This window comes from Bos indicus, chromosome X (assembly GCF_029378745.1).
Source record: "Bos indicus isolate NIAB-ARS_2022 breed Sahiwal x Tharparkar chromosome X, NIAB-ARS_B.indTharparkar_mat_pri_1.0, whole genome shotgun sequence".
NCBI lineage: Eukaryota > Metazoa > Chordata > Mammalia > Artiodactyla > Bovidae > Bos > Bos indicus.
In genome coordinates, this window is record NC_091789.1 from 135,839,029 (window position 1) to 135,861,987 (window position 22,959).

At 47.5% G+C, this 22,959-nt stretch overlaps 1 protein-coding gene across 3 annotated transcripts in view; it reads right to left on the reverse strand.

Moving 5' to 3' along the window:
• The window catches only part of NHS (NHS actin remodeling regulator), a 345,791-nt gene that overhangs the window by 107,272 nt on the left and 215,560 nt on the right, over positions 1-22,959 (reverse strand). The window contains exon 1 of one of the 3 annotated variants that reach the window (XM_019956232.2): positions 1,950-20,189. The exons of the other annotated variants lie outside the window; for them this stretch is intronic. Coding sequence (XP_019811791.1) covers positions 1,950-1,983 — 34 coding nt within the window. The 5' untranslated portion in view covers positions 1,984-20,189. Of the gene's footprint in view, positions 1-1,949; positions 20,190-22,959 lie in introns of those variants that run through there. 3 annotated transcript variants of the gene reach the window in all.

The following is a 22,959-nucleotide window of genomic DNA, read 5'->3' on the forward strand; positions in this document are numbered from 1 at the left end:
TGTGCCGAATGCAATCTCTGCCAAGTCCTACTTGGAGGCATCTTTGATTAAGGGCCTGGTCTCCCCCAACTGGTGAGCTGTCCAGAGTTGGCAGAGGTGCCATGACCTTGCTGAAACCAATGCCAGAAGATGACTCCATTCACAAAGTGCCAGTGGCTCTGAAAGGGTGAGCCCTCCAACCTCCCCCTACTCCAGACCCCAGCCTGCCCCCAACACCTCGGCCTTGGATCCTCATGTCTCCAAGATAAACTGGGTCAGGCTGTCCTAAAGGCCTTCCCCCCACCCCACCATCTTTCTCCTTGAACACAGCCTGGAAGCCTGGCAGGCACCTGCAGGGGACTTATGTCTTTGACACTCCTTCCAGTGACTTGGTCCTTCTGTCCTAATAAAACACTACCTGGCTGTTTATTTGCCCCTGAATCCACTGATCCTCATGAAACTGGGTGGATTTAGGTCCTGGATTGTCATACTTGGTTCCCTGAGGGAAAGCAGGGGTTAGGGTGGGAGTGAAGTTCTGATTTCTTACCTAAGGCAGTGATTCTCAACCCTAGCCGCACATGGAGATTCAGCTGGGGAGCTTTCTAAAGAAATGCTCTGATGCCTGGGTTGATCCCCAGAGGTTCTGACTGAACTGGCCTGAGGAGCAGCCTGCATGTCAAACAATGGTGATTTATCATAAGTATATAAGCTATTTGAGATGTGGACTGAACAATCTCTCTGCTCCCAAGTACAGAAACCGTCATGCCCTGAAGAAACACACAGGTTCGGTGGTGCCCACCGGAAGCTGCCAGGCCCACAGGCCTGTTTCCTTCCCCTCTTAACGGACCTTAGGTAACTAAGTGATACAAACCAGCGCTTCCTCATCACCACACCTGAAGAAGCAACTTAGAGGGAGCGCTATCAGATGGTGGAGCAGAATAGCATTGTCAATGAGTGAGGCTGCAGATGACCACATTGGTTAGGCTAACGCGTGGCCACAGAGCACTGCCCCAGTCTCCACAGACCCAGTGGAGGCAAATGAGCACTATGGTGGCTTAGCTAGGCTGAGAAGAGTGCCAGCTTCAGCCAGCACACCACCCTGCCTTGCACTCACGGTGACCGACATGGTGGTGGCATCTCTAGAAAAAAGGCCCCATCCCTGCCATGCAGGAGCCCGAGTTAAAATGGAAGGACTAACCATGGTGCAGGACAGATACTGCAAAGAGTTCGACACTTTGCAAACAGGGTTCACTGGTGTGGCCGAGCTGATGTGGCAAAGAACTAAAAGGAAGAGGGGGTTTGGACCAAAGAAGTCAAGATGGCCGAGAGTGGGTTAAGGCCACTGCAGATGGAACAGAAATGACACTGGGGAACTTGGCTCTGGGGACTCCCAGATCAAGGCTGTTTGGCGGCCACTGGGAGAGACATAATCCTCTACTTGTGATCTCAGGATGAGGACAGGATACTGAAGAATTCCAACAAGACAGGGGGCAAGGTGCTGGAGGAGAAGCAACGGACTAGCAGGCCAGATGCAGCGCTAGCCAGTGCAGGACATGGGGCCAAGCCCACAGCGGCCTCCTCAGCCACCCAGACCGGAGCTTGCTGATGCTGCCCTGACTCCTCCCCAACGGGCCACCCTCTGGGCCCTCTTGGAAGACAGGCCAAGGTCGGCACAGAAGAGGAGGAGGGAGAAACCTTGTCCTCTCTGTCTTAAGTGGTCCAGCACCTCAGAAGGAGCACAAAGTTGCCAAGTTGGCCAGCCTGGAAGAAGCACCCCAAGTGCCTGGAGCTCAGGAGCTGCCGAGCACAAAAGTGAGGGTCATCTCTGCAGGTCAAGCACGGCCTCCCCTTGCTCTTCCCTCACTCCCCCCAGAAGATGAATCACTGCTAGAACCGCGCTCCCTCGGCCCAGCCTCCCCAGGTTCCCTCCCCCTTTGTCTTGCCAGGAAATGCTGCAAACCCCCAAGTACCTGCATTCTTGGGCATGCAGCAAGCGAGAGGCATGCTTGGATTCCCGCTCTGCTTCTTGAGGCTGGGCCTTTTCTTTCATCCAAAGCCCTCTGGAGTCCCAGGAGCTGAAAGCTGATCTGCTTAAGTCGGCAGGCAGAGCAGGGGGGTGGGAGGGCGAGGGAGGGCAACCCTCGGTGAGGAGGGTGGCAGATTCTCACTCGACATCTGCGCTGCCTCCGGGACTCCCCCCTGGAGGGGGAGATGGTCTCACCCAAGCAAGCGCTGGGCCAGCTGCTAATCCCTCGGGGGTTCACTTGAATGGCAAATCAGGACTCTGGGGCAGCCTCCGCCACACCCTGTCTGCAGAGGAGGGGTTCAGCCGCACTCTCCTTCCTCGGCCCGGGAGGATTTCAGAAGGCCCGGTACTTTCTACAGCTGCGCTGGCATCACCTGGGAGCTGGTTTTAAATGCAGACTCTCAGGAGGAGCTCTGCCAAGAGCCACGTGGCTATGGAAACCATAAGCATGCCGCTGGACACAGGAAGCCGGCCCAAGGCTAACAGCCAGGGAGCCAAGGCAGCCCAGCCCCGGGGTGACTGTCCAGTCATGATAAGGAACACACCCCATCTCATCACCCCATGCCAGCCCCGCAGCATCCCCATCCCCTCCTCCGTCCTTCTTCTCATTAGGCTGGGGCAGGATCACTTGGCTGTGAAAAAACGTTAGGTTGGTGTGAGGCTGAGCTGCTCAACAGGTCTGCAAATATTTGCACACCCGCTGAAAGGATGAGGGGCAGCACACAAGTGGAGTTTGCTCTTTGCAGGTTGCAAATCAATTTCAGATCCCCTCCCACCCCCAACGCACACACCACCTGTATCAACACGTTAGACTCATGCGATGCCAATAACAACAGTAACAGCGCCCCAAGCCCTTTCACAAACATCCACCATCCTGGGGTCTGTTGAGAGCGTCTTCTTGGCACCAGAGGGAGAAGGCAGAGACTTCCACCACTTTGCCCTCACAGCCTTTATGTTGTCACGGCATGCACTTCACCTCCCAGCTGAGCCCAGCAACGGAATCAGTGTGCAAAAACTGGAGGGAGGAGGGAAAGAAAGGAGACAAATGGAGGGAAAGACTGAGAAGGGCGCTGGCCCTGCAGTCCAGAGAGGTCACTGAAACGACTAACGGTGTCAGCCCCTCGCTTCTGTTCCATAGCCACGTGGAGTGAGAGCCAGAAGGGTGACTTCGTGTCTGAGGGGAACTGCTGGGCGCTGAGCCCTGGGGTACACCAGGACCGCTCCAATCAACAGAAAGACTCCCCAGCCTTGCAAGCACCTGCAGCATCAGGGGCGGGCCTGGCCCTCACCTCCTCGAACCCTTCTGGAGGGAAGAAATCAAAGGGCTGGGGAGAAGAAGGAAGAGGAAAAGTCAGCCAGGGATGATGACAGACAAGCAAGAAGGCAAAGAGGGTGGCCCTGAGCTCTGCTGGAATTCGCGAGGGCCCTTAAAAGCACTCCTGGTGGGCTTCTGGGTAGAGACCCAAGCTGAGACAGAATTGAAAAATCCGTGGATTCCCAGTCTTGCCTCCAACAACAATCACTCATAAAAAGACTCACGGATGGGAGGAAATGAGGCCGTTGTTTTATTTTCTATGGGAAGTCATAATAGTTTTTAAAAGGTTAATCTCCTTCTCAGTCCTGTTTTTTCCCTTCCAGTGACCCCAAGCTGAAAAGGAAAAATATTTGCACTTGGTGTTTAAAAACCACAGTGAATTAGCTTTTGTTGTTCATGGCAAAGCCACTATTTAGCTGCCCAGAATCAAACCAGATGTCAGGGAAGAAAGAAGGCCTGCACCCTGTGAACTTGCCTTTCACCTTTGCAGCGGGGGCCGAGGGCCAGGCTGGACTGAGAAGACAAGGTGGATGGAGTGGGGTGGCCAGCAAACCCGGCGTGTAGTTCTGAAGGACTCACTGGTTGGGTCTGCGTGGGGGGATGCCAGTGGGACTGGAATACAACAGCCCCACGACCCCACATGTGCAGTGCCTTTGGACTTCCCGAACTTTCTCCTGTGGACGGAACACAAGGCACTATTCGCACTGGCAGCAGAGACCACAGAAAAGCAGGGAAGACAGGATGAGGAGACAGCAGCAACACAAGAAGGGGTCAGCAGGGCTGGCTGGCACACGCAATCTATCAGAGAAGGTGAACAAATCCTGCAAGGAAAAGAACTGCATGCTCTTTCTGGGGCCTTCCAGGAGAGTATGAGGAGGAGATTAGTATTCCATTTCGTCAGGCTTGTTTTTCTTTAGCACACCACCCACCACAACTCACTGCTTAAACTGGGAAAAATAAAAGTTCCTCTGGGGCTCAGGATGTTTTCTCGGTTTCCTAACTCAGCAGCGTAAGGAAAGACGAAGTTCTCTCTACTCCAGGACCCTTTGTATCCACTCAGCGAACATTTACTAAGCACCCCTGCCACACACACACACACACACACGTTGGTAAGCAAGATATTTGGGTGATAACAGAGGCCTTGGCTACTATTCCTGTCTATTATAGTCTACTGGGCAGGACAGACATGTTCAGAACAACACCGATCCTAATAATAGCTATAGGTCCTACTTTTCAAAATGTAATGATGCAATAAGGACTGTGTTTTCCATACAATAGCTTATTTAACCCTTACAATAACCCTATGCAGTGAGTTTTATTATTCCCATCTTATAGATGAGGAAACCAAGGCTCAGAAAGCTTAAAGAATTTGATCAAGATCACACACCTGTTAAGATAATAGGGGTCTTTGTTTTTTGCGTTGATGGAGCCCAAGTGCCTAGAACAAAGCCTCGTGCATAGTAGGTGTGAAATAAATCTTTACTGAATGAAAAAAGCAGCTGGGGGTGCAAGGAAGGGCTTTCAGGGGCCTTGGAGATGAACTGTGAAGCATGGCTGGGATTTACACAAAGAGGGTAAAAGGCACACTGGGAAGAAAACACGAAATGAACGAATGCACCCCTAAGGAAACACAACTGTTTTACAAAATAGCAGAAGGAGTAGGAGGAAGTAGTAGTTAAAACAGGGAGCCTTGAGTCAGAGAGATTGCAGTCCTACCTTGACCCTGCTGCCTATGAACACGACTAAGCCAGCCAGTCTACTGTACCTCATATTCCTCATCTGTAAAATGGTGAGAAAAGCATTACCTACTATGGCAGAAACTGTTCACTTCCTATCAGATCTTCCGTGTGTGCCCTCCCTTTCGAATTCATACAACCTCAATTTTTTAAACTGGGTCCATTGCCAGACAACCAAACGGCTCTATCTCCAGGCCTCTCTTGTAACTAGGGGCTGCTATGTGGCCAATGAGATCAAAGCAACTGTGGTGTGGCATTTCTGAAAAGTCTCCTTAGAACACAAGAGACATGCCCCTTCTTTCATTCTCTTGTTTGAGCCAGTGATGTGATGGCTGGAGCTCCAGTGGCCATCTTGGACTGAGAAGATGAGGGCCACATGGGTGGCAGAACCAAGAGCTGGGAGAAGTCTTGGTCTCTGGACTAGCCCTGGACTTCTTACACATAAGAGAAAAATAAAGTTCCATCTTTTAGAAGCCTTTGTTAATCCCCAGTGGATATATTTACTTCAAAGAGTTGCTGGGAGGATTAAAAAGATAATGCAGACCAAGTAATCAGTGCTGCGCCTTACACATAGTGGGCACTCCAACAAATCTTAGCAATCATGTTTTGCTGCTATTCTTATCACTACTGTCATCATTACCGTTACTAAAACCCAAAATGTCCCCTTATTCTGCATCAGGCTGAACCATCTTCATTCAGCTATTTAATCAATTTGCTTAAAATTCCTTAGGATTATGTCTTTCATGAAAACCTGATCAAGAGTCTTCCTATCACAGGGTCCTCTTTGAATTTCATCACCAAATCATCCACATAACCAATAATATTGAAAATCTAGGCCTGTTGGTGACACAGTGGGTAGGGGTTAGGAGGTTAACACTTCTGAGTATGGTGACTGGGAAGCGTTAATTAAATTCCAAGTTGGGTCAAATGTCCCTTTTTGGAAAGCTCCATGGCAACTCAGTGCCGCGAGAGACTCCCTTTTCCCAACCAGACAGACCTTTACACTGCAGGACGAGGGAAAAAAAATGTAAAGATACAACAATTCGCTTAAAAAGTTCTGAGAGTCAGCATAGTATGCTGGACTTCAAGACACTTGCCAAGAACTGTGGATCCTTTTACTTAAATCTCCACTTCTTAGTATCTCTGACAGATTGTGTGGTTTGTTCCTGAACTTGATCAATAAATGTTTGCTAAAAGATCTAAGGAAGGAAATAAATGCCATGAGTTAGAAGGAGTGGTTCTCATAGGTCAAAGGATTGGCTGCATTCAGATGATGAAGGATGTACTCAGGAAAACCACAGTATCTCAGGCCTCACCCTAGACCCACTGGATTAGAATCTCTGGGTGTAGGGCCTGGAAATCTGTATTTTTAAGCTGCCCTGGTGATCTGATGTGTAGTCAAGTTTGGGACTGTTCTGAAATGCCCCACTTCCCCTGACTCTCTCTTAGGTTGGGTTGCTATGTGCTCAATCACTCAGTCGTGTCCAACTCTTTTTGACCCTATGCACTGCAGCCCTCCAGGCTCCTCTGTCCAGGAGATTCTCCAGGCAAGAATACTAGAGTGGATTGCCATGCCCTCCTCTAGGAGATCTTCCTGACCCAGGGATTGAATCCACATCTCCTGCATTGGCCACTGAGTCACCTGGGAGCCCCCCTTAGGCTGGGTTACTTAGAAGCAAAGTCTGTGATGGGGATTCTTGTTGAAACGCTGTATGGAGGGGATACTCTCAGTGCAGGAGGAGCATGCCAGCTGATGGAGAAGACAGAGGCAGGGCACCAACAGAACCCAGTCCCAACTCCACCATTCTAGGCTGGAGTGGAGTCAGCTTCAGTACTTGTGTGGCTTTGTTCCCCACGGAAGCCCTCATGTTTCTACCCTCTTTGCTGACTTGGTCCGAGTTTACCATTTACACAAGGGTCTTGAAGACGAGTTTAACCTGGAAGGAGGTTTCAGAACCTGATATGGTCCTTTCAAGGACCAGGGCCCCTGAGTAGGTACACCGATTACCAACAAAACTGCGGGAGTTATCATTTGCTTGGTAAGTTCTGCCAGGAGTTGGCCCAAAGTCAGTGTCCCAGAATCCTTCTCAGGTGTTCCAGCCATAGTCACTCAGACTCCAGAACAAGGGACTTAGAGGACTCCAGCCACCTGGTGGGCCATCCCTTCTTCCTTCTCAACCCTGACAAATTCAGATGCAGGCTACAGAGCTCCCTTTGGCTTATTCTCAATGACTCCTAAATGGGTCAAATCACTCTGGAGACTGGCTCAAAGCTAATTTTGTATTCACCGCTAACCTGTTTGTTCTCCCCCTGGCACTTCAGGAAAAAGTTGGGTGAATGCCTTTTCTCCTGGTTTCAGTCTCTCCCCTTAGAGCAAAACTTGCTGCTCAGGCCACCGTCATTTATCCAGAGCTCCTGTCCTGGGATCAGTACCCAAGCTTGCTCCCTGCCCATCTGCTGCATCCCTGTACCTGAGTGCACATGTGGGGAAAATTAAAGGCCCACTGGGGCCCCAGTTGGAGCTGCCTGGCCCCACAGCTGTTCCCACCCCCACCAGGCTTAATGCCAAGGTTTGTGGAAGGTCCCTTGGAAATGGGGAGCATCAATGATAAAGCACAACTCAGTTCCCCCATCTGTGACCCGCTTTTCATCCAGAGATCAGCCAAGAACAATGTCTGGAGCACTCCAGCCCCCTAAAGAGCTCCACAGTGACTCAGTCTCTGCTCTCATCAAGGAAATGCCACCATTTTGGTTTCTTGTATTGGAGCAGAGTTCCAGGAAAAGAAGCCAAGAAGGGAGGAAAGAGTGAGGAGTGCTGGAAAAAAAAAAAAGCGGGGTGGGGGGGGTGGGGGGGGAATGAGCTGTTTTCCTTTTGTGGTTCATTCAAATCCAAGTGGAAACTCAACACTTTCAACCAGTCAGAGTCTGGAGCTAGGAAAATAAAAAACCCAGGCCTGGCTCAACTCTCTCCAGAAACTGCTGTGTGGAAATGCCTTAATTTAATTGTAAGATGTCAATCCCCATCTCTGTCTCATCCCAGATTTCATCATTTGTTTTGTTTTGAGACATTGAGTTGTTTTTCCTTTCCTTTATAAACTGAGAACTCTCTGCACATGAGTCTGTGTGGCAATCTGGGCCTGCCTTGAGAACAAAAACAGCAATTCTTAATAGGGTTCTCCTCAGATTGCCCACTAAAGCTGAAGCCACCACATCGAGTTTCCTCCTGGGAATTACATAATCATGATAAAACAAAGAGCCTATTCATTCAGCAGGTATTTATTGAGCACCTAGTAGGTATGTTTCCCTGGTGGAAACTCATCTTAGGGGCTTCCTTGGTGGCTCAGATGGTAAAGAATCTGCCTGTAATGCAGGAGACCAGGGTTCAATCCCTGGGTTGGAAAGATCCCCTGGAAGAGGAAATGACAACCCACTCCAGTATCCTTGCCTGGAGAATTCCATGGACAGAGGAGCCTGGTGGGCTACAGTCCATTGAGTCACAAAGAGTCGGACACCACTGAGTGACTAACACACACAGTAGGTGTCAAGCATTATTTTAAATGCTCTGTAATTCTCACAACAATTCTATGAGGTACATACTAGTATTACCTCCACTTTACAGGTCTGGAAACTGAGGTACAGAGAGGTTAAATAACTTGTTCAAGGCCCTGGAGGTGGTAAATGGTACAGCCTGGCCTTCTAACCACTATGCTGGTTACCCCAATGATAGACGTTAGGGAACTCATTATCCTACCTTGGAAAGCGCAGACTCACCATCTCTCATCATTCACATCCAAACCCAAGTTAATCATGAGGCAAGACCAGGACAGAAGTCCCAGCTACCCACAGGAAATACCTGGTACTTGCTTTGCTGAGTGTTTCAGGTGGAACTTTTATGTAGAGATGGAGTCTAATGCTGAAAGCATAAACCTCAAAGTCAGCAGGTGGAACAGAATTTGGGCATGAAAAGGGAGGAAGAACCACTGGGGCTTTCTGTAGCTTTAGAATTAGCTAATGCTTCACTTACGATTTCTTGAGGATCCTTAGTAAAAGAAAACTATGTTTTACCCAGAAGAGGAAAGAACATTAAAATGACCTTAAGAGCAAGATCATTCCGGACAGAGAGACAGCAATAATCTCCAAGGTTCCTAATAGTTCTAACATTATGATTTAACTTCTTTTTTTTCCCCATCTTTTAATGACTCTAGCTCCTTTACAGGTCTTGGCTGTAGAAAAGAAAAGATTTGGCTTCTCCAAATCCGAATGCATTCAAGATGGTGGCACAACTGCTGTCTTAGGCAATTCTTGACCCTAACAGTTGAGTGTATGAATTGAAAGGCAATTTGTGTCCAGCCAGTACTGTGTACTCCTGGCTCCTCTGACACTCTGCAGTGTGGACCTGCAGGCAGAAAAGTAGGGTATCCAGTTCAATAAGGAGCCCAGGAAAACAGTCTTCTCATGTCATTCTCATGTCATTTAGCATGAAATCACTTCAACCAGAATGGTGCTAGCCTTCAATGAGATCCTGATGGATGGGAATTAGGTTTATTTAGTTTGGCTACCTCAGATAAGGAAATTCCAGAAGCTTTCCAATTGCTGTCAGATTTATTAGAAATGACATCATGCACTCAGATGCAGGATTCTTGAGTGAGTCCAACATTAGGAGAATGGATATGATGGAATGAGGAAACTGGCAAAAAGGTTAAGTAGTCAACTTGGAAAAGGGAGAACATTTGAAAGGGATAAAGTCATTTCTCTTATGTGCCCACTCAATGAGAAGGCTCAAACACCTGACCAGCCAAAAAACTTGCAGTAATGGGACCCGATGGTCAGACTTGGAATTCTAATCTTTTTCATTTGGGAAGTATAAATAAGAGATACATCAATGTGTAAAATGGTATAGCTTTTCATTCTCCTGAATTTGAAATGGTTGGGAGATGATATCATTCAAAAACAGAACAAAGTCTTTATGCTATACTGACTTTCTCTGGCTCTCTCCTTTGAGCCTTGTTAAAGTACTTTTGCTGCCTTTGAGTTACAAGATGCTAACCTCACTGCTGCATCTTTACCCTGAGTCTGTCTGACCTGGAATTTCACTCCATCTCTTTTCCAAAAGGTAAAGGGAAGCAATGGAATGACATGTGGAGACAGGAAGACAAAGGGCAAGCTGACACTGATGCGGAGTTCGGCACTAAGAACTTAGCAAACTTCCTAGGGCTTGGTCCCAACAAACACAGCAGCCCAGGCCCTTCATGGTGCCTTCCCATTTAAGCTCCCACCACGTCAACCAGAGAGAGGTCCATTCCAGGGCTGGCTGTGGCCAGCAGTATACGTCACAGCTGCATCGGTAACCATGTGGGACTATTCTACATACATGAAAACATCAAATGAGAAGGTCCTAGAAGCCAAGCTAAAAGGGAAGCTGCCATTGCTAGGTATGGTTGCTGAATGCTTCTTTCACTTCGAGAGGTCTAACACCCTAACCAGCCTATGAAGAAACCCACTGTGGCATCAGCTTGAAAAATAGTAAGAATGATTAACCTTTCATAGTTAGGCTTTTAAGAACCTGAGAACCACAGGATGGGATGGATAAGGAAAGCACAGGATAAGTTTGAGATCTGCTCTGTCCAGTAATGACAGCCACTAGCTGTATCTGGCTACTGAGCACTTGAAATGTGGTTGGTATGAGCGAGGAACTCAATTTTTTATTTCTTTTAATTTTAATTTGAATACTCCAATTATTAGAAGAACTTGAATATATATTGTTTTTACACTGTGCTCTGGTAGGCACAGGAGGGGATAAAATAAAATTTCAGACATGGTTCCTGGTTTCTGCCTTTACATCAGTCTTTCTGAGAGAGAAAAGTAGAAGACTTAATTTGGAGGTGGGCAATTTGGGGCGCCTTGTTTTGCTTGGCCAACACGATGGCTTACTTTGAATTTACTTGCAATGCTTTTATTTCCTTAGAACGCACACAGCAACTCGGGCCCTGCCGCTCCTTGCTATTATGCCTGTGGCCCTGTCCCACACTTGAGGTACCTGCCTGACCCTGAAGGCACCTGAGTTTGAGGCCTACAATGTCAATGATTCCAGCGGAGACTCAGGCCATTGGGCGATGGAGACCTAGCTCACTGCACTAACACTGATGGCCAAGGGTGGAGCTATGGGGGCAGGGAGGGGGTGCTGGTGTGAGGGGGAGCAGAATACGGGGTGCTGTGGTCTGGAGGGGCCCTCTGGGGAAGATGGACTGACAGGCCAAGGTTTGTGACCGGGGGGCTGCTGTCAAGCCGATATGGACATGCTCTGACCACCAGTCTCCCGGGACAGTCCTCCACCAAGAGGCCACTTCTGCCATTGCTGCCAATTCCAATATGGGGTTTCCCATCAGTCAGGACCTGTGCTTGTATCCAGCTGCTAATGTGTGCCTCTAGGGGAGATCACCTTTCAGGACCTTTCAGGAGTCCCAGAGCCCTAACCCTTATCTTAAATGGGCATAAGTTACCCCCCTAACCTCATCTCAGTTCACCCTACACCCACAGAGGCCAGGGCGCAGGTAGGCCAGGGAAGAGCCTGGCTCCAAGGAAGGGGGAGCAGTGGAGCTGGTCATCGTGTGCCCAGAGGAGGACAGTGTGAACACTGCTGAGAGGGCTGCCTCTGCTTCCTGGGGACCCCCTCCTTCCTTCCTGGAGAGCCAACACTTGGCAGAATCCATAAAAGAGAGCCCCTCCACCCCAGTTGGGACACTGGGATGCAGTCAGAGCGCTCCCAGTCACCTGGCCTCTGGCCCCAAGGCTGAAGCCCCTCACCCCCACCTCCACACCTCACCTCTAAGACCCTCACTGAATCCGGAGCCAGCAGGACCACAAGACTCATCCCATCCTACATTGGCCCAGATCCTCCTGGCTCCACGGCTGCTAAGCGGCCTCTCAGCCCACCTCTGCCTCCTCCTGGCTCACCCTGTGTGCTCCCTGAGCCTGGAGATGCCCCCCGGGTGGGGACGGATGCTGCCTCAGGCCTGTGCACAGGCCCACCCTGAGGTCGGCGGACAGCGGCCCGACATTCCCGAACAAGGCCCCATTTGGAAAGCTTGACTCTCTCTGGTCTTGGCTGGAGGAGGGAAGATTGCTTCAGGATGACCGCAGAGAGTTGGGAGACTGTTTTCATCACAGACAGACCCACTTTCTTGCTTCAGCTCCTGAGAAATGATGCCAGGGCTCATAAGCATCTGGGGGACTTTCAGGAGCCCTCGATGGGGAATAGATCACGTGCACTGGAATCTGTTGCCCACAGCTTCAAAGCCGACGTAGGGTCTCCCCTCATTTTTCCAAGACTTTGAAATCTCTCCTACCCTCAATAAATGAAATTTGGGAAGTGGAAGAAGGGGTAGAATGGGGCCTGTGGACTGGCACCTCCTCACACCTTCACTGGAGCCTAAGGAATTCAGATGTGTTCAGTCAGACGGTCAAGGTTTGAAAAACAAAGCGGGAGGCTTCTGTGTGTTTTTAATTGAAGCTGAACAGGTACAGCCCACCCAGCCTCCACAGGGCCTTGCACAAAAGAACCAAAAAACTATTCTCTCCCAGGTATTGATGGTGATTGTACCAGCTCTGACTGCCAGTTCTGTAAGAGGCCACTCACTTCACCCTGTGGGCCGAGACAACTTAGGATCAGAAAACATTTGAGCTCAAAGTACTCTTCAAGCCAGTCCCCTCATTTTACTGATGAGGGAAAGGAGCCTGGATCACATGGCAAGGGGACTCAGGGCTCAGGCCTAAAACCAGGCTGCAGCCAGATCCCAGCGATGCCTGACTCATCAGTGGCGTTCAGAGCCATCATTGGGGGGTTCGTTCCTCAGAGCTGCCAAGGAGAAGGAACAAGCATCAAGACCACATCTCACACACACACACACACAAGACCACGTGACAGGAAGCGGGCAGCCCCTGAGGAGACAAGTCACTGGCTACAAGCATCATGGAGACCAGGAGAAGCCAAGATGGAGACAGACCAGATAATCATGCTATGTGAAGTCAGTTAGACAGAGAAAGAGAAATACTGTATGATATCACTTAGATGTGGAATCTAAAAATGGATACAAATGAACTTATGTACAAAACAGAAACAGACTCAAAGACATAGCAAACAAACTTATTATTAAAGGGGATAGTAGGATGAGGGATAAATTAGGAGTTTGGGTTAACAGATACACACCACTATATATAAAATAAACAACAAAGGCCTACTTATAGCACAGGGAACTATAGTCAATATCTTGTAACAACTTATAATGGAAAAGAATATGAAAAAGAATATATATATATATATATATATATTGACTATACACACACACACACACACACTGAATCACTTTGCTATACACTATAAGTCAACTCTGCTTCAACTTTTAAAAAGGGTGGGGGCAGACTAGCTTGGAGAGGCAGAAATGACTCTTCAGCATCTTGAAAAGGAGATGGGCAAGGAAGCCAAAAAAAATGATATCACCTAAAATCAAATGGCTAAGGTTCAGAATCTGACCTCAACCTTTCTTTCCTGGTGTTCCTCCTCTTTGTTAACATCTGATTGCTTCCTCAGAACATGTTCCTCTTCTCTTGGCCTGGCCACACGTTCAGTTGTTTTTTGCATATTCCCTGCTGGCAAGGCTATGGGTATGTCGGCTTCACCATGTCCAGAACCCCTCAGCGGTCCATGCACACCTACTCCTCACTAGGGTTTCCTGTCTCAGAGGAGAGCACCCCCACCTTTGCAACCATGGCCCAAGCCAGACACCCAAGAGTCCTTCAGTCCCCATATCCAGGGAGTTCTGAAACTGCCTTCTTCCTTCCACATCCCCCTGACCCTCGCTCTAATCAGGCCTCCACTGGAGGCTTGGGGTGGGGCAGTTTTGCTGCAGAACAGTCGGTGTGATGTTCTTCCTCAAATTCACATCGGCTCACTTCTCTCTTCTGCTTACAGTCTTTCTCGTGGTTCCCACTGCTCACAAGCTAAACTCCAGACTGCGGAACCAGAGCAAACGAGGCTCTTCAGAAATGACCCTCTGCCTCTTTCTCTTGCCATCATTCACTTTCCAGTCCCACCCCTCCCCTTCCACACCCAACACACCCTCCAGTACCACTCAAGCCATGTTCCTAGTCCTTGACAAGATACTCTCTCACCTCATGGCCAGAGAAAACCTAAGTGTGTCCCTCTGCCTGAACATTCTCTTCCCTATGTGGCTGGCCCTTTCTTGTCATTCTGTCTTCAGCTTGCATGTCATGGGAATACTTATTTCCCAGAGGCCTTTCTGACCACTGATGGAATCTTCCTAACCTGGGCATTTTCCATCATGTTGACCTCTTTGGATTTTTTTTTTTTTCACAGAACATTATCTCCATTTGACATTTTCTTGTGTGTTTATTGTTGGTCTGTCCCCACTTGATTGGAACCTCCTGGACGGCTGGGCCACTGTGTCCCAGCACCTAGAAGCAGTCTCTGCCCTGGGAGAAGTTCAAGAAATGCCGGCCTAGTGAATGCATGGAAGCGTAAAACAAGATCGGTCCTAGGCCTTAAATAAGGTGATTTGGCTTTAACTGCTACTTGCATGTTTGTTCCCAAATGTTTTCATTAAGGGATTTGGGCCATCAACTGATTGAGCTCCAGCTCTCAAAACCTCACAGTGGTTGGGAAAAATAAAATCTGAAAATGGATCCTGCTCTTGTTTCTAATACAGATTTCTGTTTAAGCTGAAGTCAGTTTATCTCAAGTTTCCTGTTTTTAAAAAGGGAAAACTCTATCCCACCTGTCCAACTTAAGTGGTCTGAGGACCGGCTCATGACGACCCTAAGGCTATTGCTCATCCCTGATCACCAGAATCTCATTGTAATTCACTGCCTTCATCACAAACAACACATATGGGCAAGGCATTGGGCAGAATGGAGGGCATACATCAGCGAGGCGGTTGAAATGGCCTCTGCCATTTCGCATGGTCTACTGGGGGAAGAGAGGCAAGCTCATGAGCAAGACATGACCAGCCAGTAAGATATGAGTCTGATGAAGGCACATGGGTGATAAGACCACAGAGTGGGAAGCAAGCCACCCAGACCTGGATGGGAATTAGAAAAGTCTCTTTAGAGGTAAAACAAAACAAAACAAAACAAAACAAAACAAAACAAAACAAAAAAACTGAAGCTAAAACCTGGAGCCCTTTGTAATTCATACAGATTTCTGCACCCTCCTCTGGGGAAGCAGCTTACTGAGATGATCAGTTTCCACTATGTCAAACTGTCCACAGTTGCATCTGCCCCAGATAAAAGGCCGACTCAAACCGGAAAAATCACAGTAACTACGTGGCTTAATTGGACATGGTGATCAAAGAGCCCTATGGCTCATTGGTTACACATTTTCACAACCTACTGTTCAACACCAGTAATGTGCTCTGCCTGTTCCATGCCCCCTTGGAAGCTGTGGAACATGTATAGAGAGAGTATTGACTCTCCACTACAACTATAAGAATATTAGTTAGGGTAGGCTAATAACAAATAATAACAAACAACCTGCTGATCTCACTGGTTTTACACAACAACGTTTGATTTCTTGCTTATGTCATCCTTGAGAAAGTTCAACTGAGATGCTCTGCTCCATGCAGTCATTCAGGAACCCAGATTTCTATCCTGTAACCCCATCATCCCCCAGGGGCCTGGGGCCTTCCACTAGACACTCTACACCTAGGTAATGGGCAAAGGAAGAGAGAGTGTATGGAAGATGAGAAGGAAAGATTTTAAGGCTGGGGCTCAAAGAGGATCTAATTACTTCTGCTCACATCCCATTGGTCATAACTCAGTCATAGGGCTTCCCAGGTGGCACTGCCTGCCAAAGCACATAGATATAAGAGACACAGGTTCGATCCTGGGTGGGGAAGATCCCCTGGAGGAGGAAATGGCAACCCACTCCAGTATTCTTGCCTGGAGAATCCCATGGACAGAGGAGCCTGGCAGGCTGCAGTCCATAGGGTCTCACAGAGGCGAACACTACTGAAGCGACTAAGCATGCACACATAGTCACAGGGGGTCCTTCTAACTACAAGGAATGCTGGGAAATGTAGTCTATCTGTGTGTCTTAGAAGAAAGGAAAATGGGGTTGGGTGAACACCTAGCATTGTCTCTGCCATCGGACATTTAATAGTGAGATAAAATACAGAACGAGCCAGTGCAGTGAAAATAGAGCAGTGGTACACTGTGTAAACCAAATCATCAACCACTGACCACAAAGAATTAAATCATGAGTAACTGACTGCATTTTCCAGTTGGTGAGTTAATCCTGCTTAGTCAAAGCATTCTCTCTTCCAGGTGACAATCGGAAACAGTTGTTAATGGAGAAAAATAATTTTTTCCATCTAATGCACAGGACGTAACCCTGAAAATGTTCACGTATATGAAATTAGTAGAAGAAATGAATGCTTGGCTAAATTCTCAAGAGCATACCTGACTCTGTATCTAATCACTTACTCAAGGGATATTTATTAAATATGTCAAGCCAAATTTAAGTCTGCATGCTACATGTCTATATTCCAAAGTGAACATGTAGAAAGCCATAATTTTTCCTGGCCCATTGAAAAACCCCAGCACGAATAAACACGCTTAAATATACACGGTTCTCTGAAGATATTTATTTGTACTTAGAAAAATAAAAGTTTGCAGAGGGCCTTGCAGTTTTCTGATGAAAGTTGCTCTCTAAGCACAAAGCATTATTTGATGTCAGAACAAAATCATGGCACAAGGTGAAAGACTGGAGATGCTGGGAAGAAGCCAAGAATTAATGATGTAGATCTGCTGTAACTTTGCTCAAGAATTCTTCACACTGGCGGCACTGTGCGAACTTCAAAAGTAATAATGATTAAATATACTGAGGACTTATATATCATCAACTCCTAAACCAAGCCAAAAAACAGATAGTTCCAAATGTGTTAGCACCACACTGTCACAGATCACAAATCCAGACCACCCTCAGGATGGTTATTTGGATATGTAACGAAATAATTGACAAAAGCCACTCCGAGGGCCGTGACTCCAATGTGTCAGCAGATCTGAATGGTTCAAGTTCATGGAGCTTGCTAGCACAGAGGCCCGCGTACATTTTTCACATTAAGGAACAGATGGAAGCTGTAATTCCTGCCATAGCTCAAGGATGCCTTGCACCCAACAGCAGCAGATAATAAGCTCATTTGGGGAGAACTTTGCTATTTTCATCCAAGAGCTCAACAAACTGCTGCTGAAGCACTCAGCCAACTGTGGACAGCACACTTCCCAGAGGGAGAGGGAAGTGGTACTTGCTTCAAGACCCCGAAGGTTCTAGAGTCACTTCAAGTTTCCCCTTAGGTCTCACATCAGAGCAATAACGGGACCATGACCCACCCTCACAGAATTCTGGGGAAGTCAATGCCTAACCCCAGTTTCCTGGTATAAATAAGTAATGCCGAATGCTTTCACGGTTTCTATGAGACACGGCGGCTGGATACTAGGTCAGGTGACACACCTCATTTTCATTTGGTCCAGAACATTTTTGCTCTCAACTTTTTGAGCTCTAAAGTGGTCTCTGGGGTGCCATTCAATGGGAAACTTGAAGAAAAAAAAAAGATATATTCAACTATTTTGGATTTGGAAAATATGCTGTTTGGCTGAGAAAGATGTTTTCCACATATTTGATCACTCAAAAGCAGTTAAGCACTGAAAGATGCAATATGTTCTAATCTGATAAAAGCTGAGAGCATTGAAAAATGAGTCATCCCAGTGCTATGGATGCTCAAGTATGGAACTGACACATGCAATCAACATGTACCACCAGACACTGGTGTAGACGCACACTGCAGAAGGTAACACAGATCAGAGTAGTTGTGTAGGGCGGCAACTGTGTAGACACAGACCCTGATTCTCAACCCCGCCTCACCAACAAGTCTGGCCATTACACGGGTCATTTCATCCCTGGATTTTCAAGTGCTTCATCCACAGAATCCTATTACCTTTCATGGCAGGCCCAGGAACGCAGCAGGCAACAGGGCCCAGTTTCATGAAGGACTTGGTGGCAAGGCTAGCTAATCAGAGTTCTCTAATACCACTCTCCATTACATTTTTTCTTTATTTTAAAAAAACTAAGTTGTAGGAGAAGAGGAATGAGCTAAATGATACTGTGTCTCAAATGGTAGCCATTAGCCACATTTGGCTACTGAGTATTTGAAAGGAGACTAATGCAACTGAGGAATGGAATTTTAAAACTCTAATTCTATTTAGTTTAAATTTAAAAGCTGCTCAGTTTCTGGAAAATTTTTAAACACACTTTGAAGACCTATGATAAGTGAATCTACTTTTTCAACTGTAAATTCTAGGAAATGTAAACACAGATCAAGTGTACTCTGATAAAAATTTAGCATTTGCATGAACATTTGTTCTAAGTATGTAATGCATAGAGCTTTTGAAAACTTAGTACCAAAAAATGTGAAACATCTCATTAATAATTTTAAAATATTTGTTGCATTCTTAAACTAATAGATTTGATGTATTGGGCTAAATAAAATATATTATTAAAATTAATATCACTCCTTTTTTTGCTTTTCAAGTTTGAGTAGAAAATTTTAGGTTACATCTAGGGTACACATCATATTTCTGTGGGACAGTGCCATTCAAGACTAAAAACAGCCTCACATAGCTATCAACCTGCCTCCCCAACTTCTTCCCACACATATACATCTATACAGTCCCCATCTCAATGTGTAAGATAACAAATGGCAACTGAACATCTAGAATCAAGATCTCTGAAGAGGTGGCATCGCCCAACCACTGAGGATGGTGACAGAAGGGAGAGGGTCTCTGACTTGACTTGTCCTTTGCAGGGCTGTGAATAAGAGAATCCATTGATCTGTCCTTAGAGCAGTGGATGTGAGCCCCTCCCCAACAGGGCTATCATTCACTCACTCAATTCATTTCATGAGCTCTCCTTATGGCCCGGCCACTTGCTGGATGCTATGGCAGGGCCCAGAGAAAAGTGAAACAACATCCTGGCTTTGTAGTCGAGTTGTTTCCAGGCATGTGCTTAAGTAGCTAGGTTGTATTCTGGTTAGTTGTTTCAGCTTGAAATAAATGCTGAAATTGAGCTCACATCCAAGGGCTCCAGAAGTTCAGGATGAAGAGTGATGAGTTCCACCCATGGAGACTTTGGTGGAGCTCACCACCCAGGGTGAGCTTTCCATGGGGTAGCATGCAAGAGAAATCTTGATAGACAAGGCGGATTTTCCTGGTGGGAAAGGGGGAGAAGGAACCACACATGACGGAAACAGCCTGAGCCCAAGAAAGGACAAAGGTGAGTGCACGGTGTGTTCAGGGAATGGTGAGGGGGTAAAGGAGGGAAGTCCCAATGGATGACGCTGGAAACATCCAAAGAGGCCAGATGATTGAGAATCACACACACCAAAGGGTCCTTTAGGACAAGTACAGTGTTAGAAGACAAGAGTGACAGGGTCATGGAGATCATGGCATTATTCCAAGTGAGAAACGACTGGAGCCTGCCCTGGGATGGCAGAAGGAAAAATGGCAAAGGAGAGGCACGTGCAGATGCCACCATGGAGGAAGATGGGGCTATCATGGCAGTAAGGGAAGAGAAGATAGGAGTTAATGGTGTTGTCATGAAGCAAGATTGAGGAACACGGGAGGAAGAAAACATCTGACACAATGTGTAAAAACAAAAAACCAGCACAGCAAACTCCTTGGAAGAAAGCCTAGATTAACACAGGACACTGATAATAGACCTGCAGACCCATGTATGCCTAGCATTCGCCTGACCAAAATCCTTCATCACATGACGAAGATGGGAAATTGCCAAGGGGGGATATCTTCATTTCGGAATTTCCTGAGTTCATTTTCAAATAGGAGGGACCACGAGTGTACACTGTTGACACTTAATATGTGAGGCATTGGAAATAGAACAAACATAAGCTAAGCGTGGGCACTTGAATCCTAACAATACACCTATGATCGGTGGAAAGTCAAAGCTCTACCCTTGGAAAATGTAACCCACTGTGATGAAAGGATTATGTAATTTTTGCAGGGTCAGAATTATCAGAGGTTTGCTTATACAAGTGGAACAGACACCGACCCCCTCCACCCACCCAGCTGCCCACCCCCACAGCAAGAGGAGCTCAGGTTTCAAAAGCCAGCTTCTGGCCGAGCCCTCAGGCTGAGGCTCTGTGGTTTCAGATTGGTTTTGGCTTCAAGCGAAGGCAAGTCCTTCCTTCTGCTCTCTGAACTAATTCCAGCGTTTACGGCTGAGCCTTGTGGCCCCTCGTCTGCTCACCATGTGGGGAGCTTCAAAGTCTTTTCGATGTGATTATTTGTTCTGTCAACAGCTCCGTGCCTCTGAAAAGTGAGGGCCACTGCTTCGAGCGATCACTCATCCTCTCTCTCGGCCCGGATCACTTCTCAACAATGCAGACCTTCTGGAGAGACGCTCAGCATTTTAACACCACCTCCCCACCCCGATCCATACTAAGTGATACCAGGCATCGTTTTTAATCTCACAAGAACAAGCCAAACATTCTGTTCCTGTTCCTACCCCCAAAAAGAAAAGTGCAGACCAAGCGAAAGAGAAGGTTTACCAGCAGATAAACCACAAAACCATTAATTAATTCCATTTCACAGGAGCTGTGGGAGCTGAAACTTTATGTTTTAGCCATTATTTTTAGTTGTCTTCAATAGACTCACTGGTCAGAATGATCTAGTCGACCATCAGCCAGAGTGCAAGCCCCTAGAGCTTAACTTCGCTCTATGTATTTATCCCACTGTCACAGTCAATTACAAATATGTCTTTAAAAGGACATGCTGAGAGGAACCGAATGAAGCCCCTGTCCTGTGGATGGGAAGGGTCCTCTCTTAGGGGAAATAGTGAAACAGAAGTGGGGGTGCGCTGACACACTGACTTGGGCTGAAGTCAGACACCACGGATCATTTTGCTCTCACCACTGTGCCATGACAGGTGCCTTCAGAAACTCAGTTCCTCAAGCACTGCCAAGAGGGCAGGGAAATGCTGCTTTCCGCACATGCAAAGGCTGAAAGGAAGAGCCCTTGTTGAAAACATTATGACAATCAGAACAAGTAGAAGGACTAAAGGACATGAAGCCAGGGCCCCAAATGAACCAAATCCGGGGGAGTTACTACTTTTGGTATAAATGGCCAGTCAGATCTTGATTCTGGACTCTAGGAGATGGAGAGTGAGATTCCGCCCTCACCAGCCCCTGAGCACCAGCACTCTTGGTTCGATGTCATTACCGCCCCATTCCTATGAGAGGTGTGCAAGAGTGATGGCAACACTGGTCACTTGTGAAAAACAACCAGCCAATATATCCATAGAGCTGAGGGCATGCACCTAGCTTGGGAGATGAGCCATGCACATGGGGGGAAAAAAGACTCACAAGGCTGTGTCTGAGAGGAACCGGGGGAGTGGTACAGGCAGTCTGAGCTATAATTGAAGGGGAGATGGGAGATCATTTCCAGCTGTGGAAGCCAGGGCCGGCCTGCAGAAATGAGTAGAATTTGGATGGTAGTGACAAGAGGAAGGCACATTAAATGTGGGAAACAATGGCCCAGAAATAGGAAGCTCCTAGGCATGTCCAGGGTCCAGTGGAGAATGAATGGCCCAGCAGTCTGGGAATAAAGTCACAGGGATCTATTTTCCCGTCTGTTAAGTGGGGATAATAATTATCTTCCCCAATGAATTGCTGTGAGGATTAAATGTGATAATATGTGGAAAGTGCTTGGCATGGGGTCTGGTATAGAAAAAACACCCAACAAATTTTGGGGCAGAAGGGCAGCTGTAGCCAAAAGGATCAGAGAAGGCTGGGAGGGCTGTTCCCACGGGTGACCTGTCAGGATCCAGCTGGTCATGGGGAAGAAAAGGACAGGGAATACCAAAGTGAAGGTGAAAGTCACTCAGTTGTGTCTGACTCTTGGGCACCCCATGGACTATATAGTCCATGGAATTCTCCAGGCCAGAATACTAGAGTGGGTAGCCCTTCCCTTCTCCAGGGGATCTTCCCAACCCAGGGATCGAACCCAGGTCTCCCACATTGCAGGCGGATTCTTTACCAGCTGAGCCACAAGGGCAGCCCTGGGAACACCAAAGGGGGCTCGGAAATTTGGGGTCTAGGAAGGAGGAACATGGAGGGATGACTGGCAGAACCTGGGGGCGGGGCAGAGAGGGCATGTTTCATACACATGGTGCTCCAAGTGCCAGAAGGCGGTGTTTGTCTACTTCAACAAGACGAACAACCATGTTTTCACAATAACAAAAAGCAACTAAAGCTTCATGGCTACTGCTGCTGCTAAGTCACTTCAGTCGTGCCAGACTCTGTGCGACCCCACAGATGGCAGCCCACCAGGCTCCCCCGTCCCTGGGATTCTCCAGGCAAGAACACTGGAATGGGTTGCCATTTCCTTCTCCAATGCATGAAAGTGAAAAGTGAAAGTGAAGTCATTCAGTCCTGACCGACTCTTAGCGACCCCATGGACTGCAGCCCACCAGGCTCCTCCACCCATGGGATTTTCCAGGGAAGAGGACCGGAGTGGGGTGCCATTGCCTTCTCTGAAGCTTCATGGGGAGCTACACAAAGTAAATTTGGTGTCCAAATTCATCTGATTCGAATTCCTGCTGTTTGTTCCAGTTAGGTGATGCTGGGTACTCTGGAAAAATTGTTTTGTCTGTCTGAAACATTTCATAATAAAATGCTGGAGTGAGGGGTTGGGGGAGAATACAATCCTAGAAGAAACTGTTATTGAATCTCGCTGAGCAAATGTGCATTTATGTTCTCCTGAAAGTTAAATTCTAGTTTACTTCCAGCACACAGGATCCAAACAGCGGTTGAGACTCACAT